The sequence below is a fragment of the Manacus candei genome, unplaced genomic scaffold, assembly GCF_025592945.1.
Source record: "Manacus candei isolate 608988 ecotype Guabito, Panama unplaced genomic scaffold, ASM2559294v1 h1tg000076l, whole genome shotgun sequence".
NCBI lineage: Eukaryota > Metazoa > Chordata > Aves > Passeriformes > Pipridae > Manacus > Manacus candei.
Window position 1 is genome coordinate 4,635,957 of NW_026138124.1, and position 12,271 is coordinate 4,648,227.

At 44.5% G+C, this 12,271-nt stretch overlaps 1 protein-coding gene and 1 long non-coding RNA gene across 4 annotated transcripts in view; one reads left to right on the forward strand and one right to left on the reverse strand.

Moving 5' to 3' along the window:
- Nucleotides 1–7,763, reverse strand: part of RABEP1 (rabaptin, RAB GTPase binding effector protein 1) — a 47,029-nt gene extending 39,266 nt beyond the window's left edge. The window contains exon 1 of one of the 2 annotated variants that reach the window (XM_051809291.1): nt 7,549–7,763. In XM_051809291.1, the coding sequence (XP_051665251.1) occupies nt 7,549–7,582 (34 nt within the window). In that variant the 5' untranslated portion in view covers nt 7,583–7,763. Of the gene's footprint in view, nt 1–5,503; nt 5,574–7,548 lie in introns of those variants that run through there. The other variant, XM_051809292.1, reaches the window with a different exon arrangement.
- Nucleotides 7,764–7,884: 121 nt separating this feature from the next.
- LOC127480820 (uncharacterized) lies at nt 7,885–12,006 on the forward strand. Of its 2 annotated transcripts, XR_007908022.1 has the most exons (4): nt 7,885–10,315; nt 10,426–10,761; nt 11,019–11,207; nt 11,927–12,006. It is a non-coding gene; the product is annotated as an uncharacterized LOC127480820 (long non-coding RNA). The 2 variants fall into 2 exon arrangements; XR_007908023.1 differs by lacking the exons at nt 10,426–10,761; nt 11,019–11,207 and having other exon boundaries at nt 7,893–8,677; nt 10,116–10,315.
- Nucleotides 12,007–12,271: the final 265 nt, after the last annotated feature.

Consider the following 12,271-nt stretch of genomic DNA (forward strand, 5'->3'; position numbering starts at 1 on the left):
AACTTACTTTTTAAGACTTGATGACTGACATTGGTAAGTGATAAATGACCTTCCTCAAATCCTGATTTCCATTCAGACTCTCCAGGGGAAGCTCTCAAACTTAATGGGTATCAGAAAGCAAATTCCCAAGCTCAGATTTCCCCCCAGTGTTTGTACAAACTTGGGTTTTGAACAAGGGCAGCTGAAAGGGTGTCTCCAGTACAGATGGGTACAAAACCTAGGGCTGTAGAGAAAAATATATCAGAAAACATTTGTATTCCAGAAAAAGGCCGGGCTCACATTTACTCTTACTTGAAAGCAAATATGCTTGAACAAAAGTGCAGTTTGATTAGACCCTGTAAAGTGCCACTACAGCCCTTCCCAATGGCTCATCAGCTCAGTGCAATCCTCAGCACCCTCTGGAACACCAGGAGTTAATACACCACTTAGAGATTTAGCATCTTTATCTCCAGTTTCATCTAAAACTCAGACAGAAGCTGTGAAGACCAGACAGACAGCTCTGATATTTTCACAGCTAGAAGCGTCACTCGGGCACAGAATTCCGAGTTTGGCTAATTGCTTCCCCATTAATTTCACACACAGCTCCACACACAGCACAGGGATGAAGATATAAACAGACAGAGCGAGCTGGCAATTAAGAAAACCTCACTTGAAACCAATCTTTAACAGAAAATTTAAATTATGACGTAAAGATGCCAGCTTGTCAGATGATTTGAACTAACAGAGCCAAATTTATGCTTCGTACTTCACCAAAATAAACCAAGTAACACCACAGATAAAATATATCAGAGGGGTTTTGGCACAGGCTGCTGTTAATGTAAGATGAATGTTCCAGTTCTTGTGTCTGAAGTCAATGGGAGTCTAATATGAACTCCAGTAGGCCTCAGGAAAGACAATTTCCTTAAAGGATACCAGACATGGAAATTTATTGTGGATGGTTAAAATAATTATTGCTTGAGCAATAACTTCTAGCACTCCTCTGTGTTTCTTCCTGTGTAGATTAAGCCAATGACACTCAACATACAGATGTAAGGACTGTTTTATACTCTGTGGTTGTATCTAAGTTACTGTTTCAAGTTACTGCTTTGTTTTGGTTTTTTTTTAAAGCAACCAACCATGGTGCTGCCTCCTCATTTTGCACTGATGGAGCACAGATTAAAATAAATCATTTCTGTTGGGGAGGATTTCAGTGCTGACCACCCATGCAAATACAAAAAGTTACCCTCTCAAGGCACAAGTGGGGGGGTGAACAGTTATACAAGGAAACACTCTGAGGAAAACAGTGAAAGGGCTGTTTAGTCTCTTGTTTTCCATATTCCTCCCTTTTGTTGCCATTTAAGCAGAATTGCAAATCTTGTTGCAATTATGTGAGAGCTAAAAACACGTACTGACAAAAGATGCAGCACAAGCCACACAATCTATGCAGGTCACTGTCTGAAAGGCGTGGGAACACTGCTATAATCAACAAATCCAGTCTGGTTTAATCCCCAGGTAATCCTTCCCTCCCACCTCAGGCCATTCCCTCTGGAGCACACACAGTTAATGCTTCCATTGTCTTCCAGTTATTGATTCTGATTCCTTTTGCCATGCATAACTTCTGCCTGTTACTGCGTTTTTGCTCCCTAGGTTTACTAAAAGACATTTTCAGAAACAACAAAATATAAACAAGAAGATAAATATTAATTAAAAAAATAAAATCCCACCTGAATTTAAATTTCTTCTCGGTGTGACTCACCACAGTGAGGTGAGGTGCTTTTTGCTTGTTAAGTAACTAAAAATCAGGCTGCCTTTTTTTTTTTCTCTCCAAGATCTCAGTTATTTTTCAGTTCTTAGCACTGCCAGACACACAAGACAAGACAGGGCTCTTAACTGCACCCAGAACCAAACAAGCAGATCTCAGCACTCTGTGTTTCCTGCCCTGCTCTCTACTTACAGCAACTTTCAGACGCCCTCCAATAGCCAAAAGATGGAACACTTACATTTTCTACCTTTCCAAGGGGCATAAGTTAACTTCCAGCAATTAATTTTTGCCATCTGTGAGGCACTTGGTTTATAAATGAAGATATCAATGTATTAAAGAACTAGATTTCAGCCAACCTCAAGATAAACAGGTAACTGAAGTTGATTGCCTCAAAGTTCTATAATCTGTTCTGTGAAAACACTCAGCACCTGAACATGTCTAAGGCAGGGTTGAAAAGCAGGTGAATGGTTGCTCTATACCAAGAGTAAAGCACAAGGAGATCTTCCTTTCTTAGTTGCAGAACCTGGAGAGATCTTAAATCAAGAAAAATATATTTTAAAAACAACAAATAGGCTGAGACTCAACACAGCCAGGGAGCCAGGCTGTTTAGAAAAGACGTTTTTCACAGAGGAAGTTTGTACAGTCATGAGATTTTCTCTAGAAGAGGAAGAATGGAGGGATGGAGGACATGGAGAAAGGGGGTGTGATCCTGCAGAGCAGAGTAGCCAAACCAAGGACAAGGGACAGGAACACCCACAGAGGCTGCAGAAGGCAGTGAGAGGGACAGCAAGATTTAGAGAAGCTGAGGTGGTGGCTGGGAAGGAGGTTTGAGGAGAGCACAGGACTTGCTGAAGAGCAGGGGTTGCCCAAGACAAGGTCAAATGACTGGTGTTTGACTGGAGAGAGAGGAAAAACCGGAAAGCAAAGGTCAGGCAAGGCCACGGCTCTGCTGCTCTGCTGGGTGGAAGCACAAATTGCCAGGGGAGGTGGAAAGAGCCACAAAGGGTGGCTGAAAAGCCTTATTTTTCCTCTTCATTGTATATGGAGGAGTCAGGCCTGAGGAGACAAGCACAGGATAGGGACAGGAAGGGGAGAAGCACCACCACAAGTCAGCTGAATGCCAAGGGGAGTTGTGGCTGACAGAACTGGACATGAATGGGAAAAAATACATAAATAAACACAATTCCTCATTATATCCCCAGTCATGCTGCAGTTCTGCATTCTTAAGGTACTACAGGCACTGTAATAGAGCAACAGGACAACCCAGAAGTTTTTTCAAGCAATGCTCTTCCTTCTGAAAGATACAGAAATATTAACCAAGGGTACACTATTCACTTGTTCTTCCTATGTCAGTTTATATAAAAATATCAAATGACTTAAATTTCTCCAGAGATAATTCATCATCATGCTTAACTGACTATGCCATGACTAAAAGGAGACAATGTTTCCCCTATTTATAGAATAACTTGCAGAGGGCAGTACCACTAACTCAGCCACCACTAAACCAGACACTAAACCCAATTCTGAAAGTAAAACCTATGAATGATTCAGAAGCATCAGAGTTTGGTGTGAAAGATGTTCCTCTGAAATCCACACACACGCTGGCTTTCATAGCAGATTGGTTAGGAAGTGCTGCTTATCAAAGTTACCAGTTCTTATCTTGGGAGACTTCAGTCAGAGTAAAGCCATAACCTCATCCTTCTTTTTAAGCTACACACTTGGTATATTTTTTTAAAGAAAAGTATGTAGTTAAAATACCTAAATTTAGTACAGAAAACTTCACATCTGAGAAGTAGTTTTAATAAAGTGCCTGCAGTGAAAGTCCAGCAAGTCTCCTATTCGACCATCAGCCACGATGAAGCCGATGGGATTTGATCCACTCCCACGCTGACAGACGTTGTTTGCTTTAGCTTCTTAAAAGTTTTTAAACAAAATTCCTTCTTCAATCACTTGCAAGGGAGCACACACAAACTAGTTCCACCCATCAAGGGCTAGGGGAAAGCAGCTCAGCATCCCGAGGCACCAGGCCAGGGAGGGAAGAAAACACTTAGTAAGTCCATCATCTCTGTGAGGACGGTGAAGCCGCCAAGAAGCAATAAAAATGGGCAAAGAATTTATATCTTCCAGCATTCAAAACACAATAGAGAGTCAGTCCACAGGTTAAAGTATATTTAATAAAGTATATTGTGCCTTCAGGCAAATCAACAGGTGATTATAAAGATCAGGATCGTGTTATTTTTCAAAATTAAGACACAAATCTGGGACTTGACTTAAACAGGAAAAGACCTTGAATGTTCATATTTCCACTCTGGACAAACTGACCTGCTGAGTGGATCAAAACTCCCTTAGAAATTCTAAAAGGTGGGAACATGTATGTTCAAGGTGTGTGTTTTGCTTTCGAAATCAAATTCCAGACTTGTCCACTGAACTGACGTGGAAAAACACACAGCCTAAAACCAAAAAGCGTGAAGGTTGGTGGGTTTAAATTCAAAATATATTTGCTGTGTAATATCAGCAACTATTAATAACAGAACAAGTAAATAATAATAAACCAAGAAAAATTAATGTGAAGGAAGAAATTTTTGGAAAGTAGCAGCAATTTTGAAGATACTCCCCAAGAGAGAAGGGTTTGACATCCCACAGTTACATCAACAATGCAGAGCTGGACATCAGCACTCACAGCCAGTCCCCTCCAAACCACACCTCGCCTGGAGATGAGTAACAGCATTTTTAGATACTTCCACTTCATTTTAAAGTGATACACTTGCAAGGGAAGTAACTGGAAACATAAAACCATCCAAGGTTTTGCTACTTAATTTTCTGACAAGCCCGGTCCCTCACGCTCAGCCCCTGGGGTGTGATGAGCACAGCAACAGCAACTCCCAGTTCTTTTGGGGATCCTGGATTATTGACACAGGGACACAATGAAGATCATGGTGCTGCTGGTGGCACCAAAATCAACATGACAAGGCCCTCCAATCCTCTACCTACAGCCCAGCAGCTCCCTCGGCTGAGAGCTGGCACATCCTCCCACCACAGAGACACCACTTTTACTGGCCTAAGCACAGGGGGAAGAAGGTGTTACTCCAATATTGGATTGATTCTTTCTGCAAATTCTTATTAAAATATCTGATAGACTGTGCCATTAACAGTTTATCACTGAATAATATCAATGGATATGCTAATTGTCAGCCTGACTGTACTAATGGTTTCAGTTTATGGCAGCAAGAGTTGAATAATTGACATATCATTCTAATTAACTTTGGTATTGAAGATTTAGTGTTTTATGGTACTGCAGTTCCTTCATTGAAGCGTTTTCCAAATATGAGTAAGGGAATTATACTAAAGCCTGAGCATTCTGAGAGGGAAAAGCTATGCCAAAACATGTTGTTTGGTAACCTTATTTTCAGAGATGGCAAGCACCCAGATCCAAACTCAACCCTGGGAGGCTGAGAGGTTTGAATTTTGAGTATGATATTCAAAACAAAAATATTTTGAAAAATAAGACATTACTGTTCTGGTCAAGCAATCCAGACAACACATATAAATTAAATGTCCCCAAAAAGCCCCTTGACCAGGCTCAGTAAGCAGCATGCCCCCACTTGCAACACAGGTCAACATTGTGAGCTCACAGTTCACAAAGCTCCACCAGCACCAAGGACTCTGCACTTGGCCTCTCTGTGATTCTTATCATATAGAAACTGTTACCCCACACAACGGATTAGAGGGTTATTAAGGTCTACACTAATCCAAAGTACAAACCCAGGGCAGCACATGACATCCATTCTTTTCCTGTTTCTTTGCACTATTCCTTCCCCTATTCTTGGGCCCATTTTCCATCCAGCAGAGGCTCTGAAATAGAAGACACATTCTATATTATAGTCCTCTCATGTTGTTCCATATATATAATTTCTACTACAGTAGAAATTTTAGTTCTTTTATATTTGCTTTCCACAAAACAAATCCTAGCTGATATGTCTTGCACAAGTAAAGAATGCATAAGGTATTTATAATCAATATAAGTAATTACAAAAAGCCATTCTTTTTCCTTGGGGGAACATATTAATCCAGTTCTATTTTGTCACATGTAATCTTAAATCAGAGGCTACACTACTTTAAGCAATAAATGCAGTGCAGACAACTAAAAATATTAAATAATTCATTTCTTCAATTCTCTCCACATTAAAACAGAACAGAGTTTCAAGGCACACTTTTGGCAAGTTACTTACAAATAAAACCAGCATAGATGAGAACAACAGGATAGTAATCAAAGTGGATTGAAAAAACCAACCCCAAACTGGTCTTATTACAGCCAAAGGAGGATGGGGAGAGGAGCCATTTTAGGAGCTGTAATTCCTTAGTGTAGAAACACAGCAACCACTTTCAGAACTCATCCAACTTGCAGCCAGTTCCTCCTGCCACGTGTCTTATTTACAGCATCCTCATCTCCCCACAGCAGGAGAAAGACATCAAACCATACCTCCTACAAGACAGACTTCACCAACCTATCAAATCACTAAATTTACTTGCACCTTTTTCGCCTTCTTTTTAAACGACAACAACAAAAATCTACCCAACTTGCATCTTCTAATCTACTACTAAGACACAACTACCTTCCCTGGCCAAGAGGCAGCAAACATTTGTACACTGCACATCTGTGGTCAGACAGCCTGCAAGAGCCAGGAAGAAATTTTGTTGGAAGTTGTTCTGCAGCTCTCAGAAGAACAGGCTAAAGAACAATAAACAATGGTTATTCACCAGAAAGTACACGAGAACAACCCATACAACGCTGACCTTACAAGCATGACAGCAAGGAAATCCACCTTCCCCTCAGCAGGCCAGCAAGCAATCATTGACCTTAATGCAGGGGAAAACCCACAATCTAAGCACCTTCGCCATTAAAACTTTTAAAAGGCAGCCTGAAATCCTGAAATCCCTGAGGATAAGCACTTTCTCGTGTAACTCAACCAAAAAAAAAAAAGCGTCCACATAATTCCCTAGACATGCATAATTAAGAATACATCATTGCCCTTTTCTAGCAGAGTGCTTTCCCAGGGAAACTCAACTGTTCTCTAGAAGAGGAGAGCTCTGGCCTAGTCCCAGGCTGGGGAAGCACCAATCCTTCAGGATTCTGCACATCCCTCCAGTTCTCCTGTATCTACATTATGCCCAGCCTCAACTCAGATTTCTTGCTTCCCCACCCCTTCCCATACATCCCACACACTAAACACTGTCCCTTCCATCCCACCTTCCAAGCTAAGCAATACCTACAGTATTTTTTTTTTTAATATGCACACAGTCCCATAACCTACTCCACTGTAAAAAACCGTCTGTAATTCCTCCCAAACCAGCCAGAAATAACCCTCCCACGACAACAATCAGGGAAATCTTAGCTTCCTTCTGCACAGGTAGAGACACCACCTCGAGAGGAGACGTGTCATTTTTCTTTGTCTTTTCCAGCACAGGGACGAACCGTCCACACCGAGCACCGTCCGAGGTGGGTTCGGGGCACACCCCACCACCACCTGCCGCGGCCGAGCCAATGACCGAGTCCCACCGGGCGGATTACCCCTGGATACATCTCCCCGGCAGGGCGGGGAGGCCTCTTTGCCCCCGCACACCGCGGCTGGGCTCCCTTTCCCCGGCAGCACCGCGCTACACATTCACAGCCCCAAAAACCACCCGCGGCCGAGCTCCCCGGGCTCCTCCCCGCTCCCGGCCGCCCAGGCCGCCTCCCCCGCCCCGCGGCCGGCGCGGCTCCCCAGGCGAGCCCGGTGCTGCGCAGGCCTCGCCGCCCCCCGCGGTACCGTCGGCCGGGGCGCTGGGGCCCGGCTGGGCCATGGCTGGGCTGGGCTGGGCCGGGCCGGGCCGGGCCGGGCTGGGCGGGCGCCGCCGCCGCGGCCTCCTCCGGGCGGGGACCGCTACGCCACGGGCAGGGAGACGGGAGCGGCCGGGCCGGGCCGCCGCCTCCTCCGCCTCATCGTGACAGCAGCGGCTGCCGGCGGCGGGAGGGGAGGAGAGACGGGCGGGAGGAGCGGGAGGAGGAGGAGGAGGAGGAAAGAAGCAGCAGCAGGAGGAGGAGGAGGAGCCCCGCTCAGGCGCCCGGGGTGAGGGACGGGAACGGCCACCGGGGCTGGGAGGGAGCGGGGTGAGGACGGGGACTGGGAGTGGGGTGGGGAGAGGGAACAGGGACTGGGAACAGGCGGAGGGAACAGGGACTGGGGACAGGGATAGGGCCAGGGTCTGCGAACAGGGACTGGGGACAGGGACTGGGGACAGGGATAGGGCCAGGGTCTGGGAACAGGGACTGGGGACAGGCGGAGGGAACAGGGGCTGGGGCCAGGGCCAGGGCCTGGGAATACGGACTGGGGACAGGGAACAGGGACGGGGGACAGGTAATAAAGACAGGGGATCAGCGACTGGGAATAGGGACTGGAGACAGGGAGAGGGAGAGGAATAGGGAGTGAGGACAGGGATAGGGAGAAGAACTGGGACTGGGAATAGGGAACTAGGAGAGGGAATAGGGACTGGAGCCAGGGAGAGGGACAGGGCCTGGGGACAGGGACAGGGACTGGGAATAGGGGACAGGGACTGGGAACATAGAGACTGAGGACAAGGATAAGGAGAGGGACAGGGACAGGGTGAAGGTGGCGGTGGCTTGTCCAGGGTCCCCACCCAGGCCTCTCCCCTCAGTGCTGCGCCCCTGGGTCTGCAGCCTAAAAGCAGAGTTGGTGTTTATTATTCAGGAAATCGGTTTAAGCAACACCAACAGACACTATTCTGCCCCACAGTCACAGACTCACTGAGGCTGGACAACACTTCCGAGACCATCGTGTCCAATATTTGACCGATCACCACCTTGTCGACCAGCCCAGAGCACTGAGGGCCACATCGAGTTGTTCCTTGATGTGATGGGGAAGGAAGCACCTAAGATGGGTAAACATTCAGAAAGTTTTATCAGTAAATTACACACTTGGTATGGAAATTGGTGTATTAATGCCTGACCTACTATAGTTGTCAAACTTGAACACTTAATAGTTGAGGTGTGACCGGGGGGGCAGTGGAAGGAGCCTGACCAGCCATGGGGTCCCTTCCCCAGCACCTGTGGTTGGTCTCTGTGGATGGGCTTTAGTCCTTCCACCTAACTGGGAGAACATGTCTAAACTTTAGGTTTTTACCAATAAAATGGTAGATTTGCATCATTTGAGCTCGTGTAAAATCACAGAAAGCAGAGTTAGAGTGGAAATTATGATACCAAGTCCTGTCACAGGCAAGATCTGTTACAACTCGCCTTTCTTATGCCTTACACACCCTAAAATCAATCCCTTTTAAACTCAATCTCTCTTATTGCCACAGTTTTTCAGGCCTTGTTGTCAAAATACATGGTATAGCAAGGCATGGGATTCTGGATTTCCTGATAAAATTTTGCTCAGTTAAACCAAATGCAAACCTGAAATAGGGAATCTGTGAAAATTATTCCGGTTTACCCTTTTCGATCAGTTGGGGTAAATCTTCTCAAGTCTTTGCCATTGTAAAAAGCAGGCTTAAACTAAAGACTTAACTTTTCAGTGTTCCCAACTTGAGACACGTAGGGCTTTCTTTCTGTGGGTATTTGGAGAACCCAAAAGTGCCAAGTGCTCACAGAATTGCTGACTTAGTGACAAGATGATCAAAGGATGAAGCATCTATCACTTGAGGCACATTTACACATTTCTTAGCTCCTGCTTAGGCTCTTTTACAAGTAGCTGGATATTACAAGCATTCAACACATAAATCCCTTTGAAAACCTAGTCCTGTGGGAACTGAGCTCTTGAAACTCTGCCCTGCTCTGTGTTCATATGGGTACCCCAAAGCACCCCCATTAGCACTTATTTTCATCTGGTTCATGTCGAGACAAAGCTCTGGCACGTTTTGGATGGTCCAGGATCCAACTGAGTGCAGCATCACTCCAGCTGCAAATATAAAGTAAGATGATATCAAGCTTGCCATCTGTTGTACCTACAAGTGTTTATTAAGGAATGAATATCGTATCACTTCCATCACTTCAATTTACAATTAGAATTGCAACATTTCAAAACCTTTATTAGAACTCCTGAGCTTACATTCTAAATGGGGTTTGTATGTAGTTTGAAAAGTATGAAAACCCTCAAGGGGCTTGTACTTTTATTTTTCCTTCTTGTTCTTCCATCTAGAGCTGTACTAGCTTTATAGATATGGTTCTTACCTAATCTTTCCTGCTTTTTCTGGACAGTAATTGGACTTGACAGAGGCAAAGGTTTAAGTAGTATCTATCAGAATGTCTTCTAACCTGGAACAATTGAGTAACTTCCTCTGTGCCTCCCAGAATGTCCCATTTAATTCTAATCACTTGTAGTTCTTATAGCCTTGATCTCCAAGGATTTCCCAACATGACTCAGCTCAATCTTCAAAGAGGTGAAGAAGGTTTGGCAGCAGTTTGCAGTCAGAGGAGCAGGCCTGTTGCAGTGCAGAACCAGCAGAGACCAGGAGTCCTGAATGTCAATCCCTGTGGTGCTCATGTTGGACAAGTGCAGTATGGAGGAACCAGTGAGGCAGGTGAGCAGAGACTATTTCTGCAATAAGCTTCTCCAGAAATAATGCTCCTAAAATCCCATGAATTTTTATTTAATTTACCTGGCCTACAAGTCTAACATGGGTGTTTTCAGCAGCAGCAGACACGAGTGAATGGAAGATGCATCTTCCTGGAGAGCATGTGTTGTGTTAGTACAGGAGGAGGAGCAGCTGTCCCCCTGCAGTCTGCCTGAAATTTAATCCTGTAGGGTTTCTGAAAAAGAGAAGTTTGAAGCTTTTCTTTGAACAGTAACATCCAGGGACAAGCAGTGAGTGTGAACACACTGCAGCTGCTGGAGTCCAGGAGGAAGCTGAGTGAGACTGAGGTTGTTTGGTTGCAAAAGAGCACAGTGAAATAATTCACACAACACATCTTGGAGAGAAGAAGTATTTTCTTTTTGTCAGAAGAAAATAAACGGGTGGAGAAAGAGGTAATTAAATGTTTTCCTAATAGTTCTGTCTTGTGGTTGGTTGACTTAAGTGCATATGGATGCTCAAGTTCCAAATGAAACTTTTCCTGTTTATTTTTTTGGTCATGTAGAAAGATTTTTCTCTTTCTGGGTCTTTGCTTTTGCTTTTTTTTTTTTTTTCTTTTCCTTTAATTGGGGCTCTTTAACCTCAAGTGAAGCATCTCTTTTCATGAGGCTTTGAGGAATGTATTGATCACTATCCTTATCTCTGAAACTAGTCCCAGATCCCAGCTCTGGTTGAGTTACCCTCACTATGTCCCCACTCTGTGTCAGGATAGGACCCAGTTACATACCTTTTACCACCACTTGCCACAAACTGCAGAGTTTTGGAGGAGACCACTGCACACTCCAACAAGTCCCTTGGTGTGGATGATCAGAGGGACAGGACTGTGACCAAACTGAGGAAGGTATGACCACAAAAGCTTTGTATTCACAGGAAGTGAGGCTAATAAAATACAGATCTAACTCCTTTAGTTTTGAAAGGCACGAGATACTATTGTTTTATACTCCAGCTAAGCCAATTCTACAAAAACCAGAGCCTTTAAAAAGATAAACTAAATTTCTGGACATGCAAGGCCAAGTCTACATCTGGTGTGAATCCAGTGGAAACAGGCTGATGTGTGGGAAATGAGAAGCATTTTGATTCTGTAGCACAGAATCAAAGTGGAGATTAAAAAGACCATCTGAATTGGGCTGTTTTCCATTTCTGTTGCTTTTCTGGCCACAAAAAAGTTTGATTCTGCTGTGCCCTGAACGGTGGGAGTTTGCAGTGAATTACAGGCCCTGCTCCCCAGTGGAGTTCAACTCATGAACCACCCACTGCTTAATTCAGTTAATCCAAGAGGTGGATTTGGGAAGCAGCTTTGTGGGTTGCTGGGACTAAACTCCAGTGTACTCACAGGAGAAAAGAATTACAGCACTGGGGACACTGCCTGGGCAAGTGGGAGAGCTGGTTTCCTCTCTCCCAGGTGACTCTACCTGTAGGTGTTACAAAGTGAAGAGTTTGGTAACAGTTTCCATTGGACAAACTATGAAACCATATCACCTTTAGATGAGTGTTACAAGAATGGTTCCAATGTGGAGAGCAAATGTATGACCAGGAAAAAATGTGTGTTTTTAACTGCAGGTGAAGGCCAGGGAAGCAGCAATTGCACACACCTCTGAGGAGGGACTCGGTGGCTCAGGACAGGGAGCCTTGGCCTCATTCAAAAGGCAAGCCTTGTCCTTTTAAGCAAAAGGGAAGAGGAGAGCCAGAATTTACTGCTTGCACTTTATCTTATTTTATTTCTACATTTGCCAGAGTTTTTCTACTGTTTTTCTCACTTTTTTTGTTTGTTTAAAATAAAGTGTTCAGGGTTTCCTAATTTTTAAATGTTTATTTTCCTTCTGGTGAGATTGATGGGTCATTAGCATTGAGTATTAGTTCTGCAGCTATGAGTGTTTGTAGGCTTTGGTCCTTTCTCTTTAATGC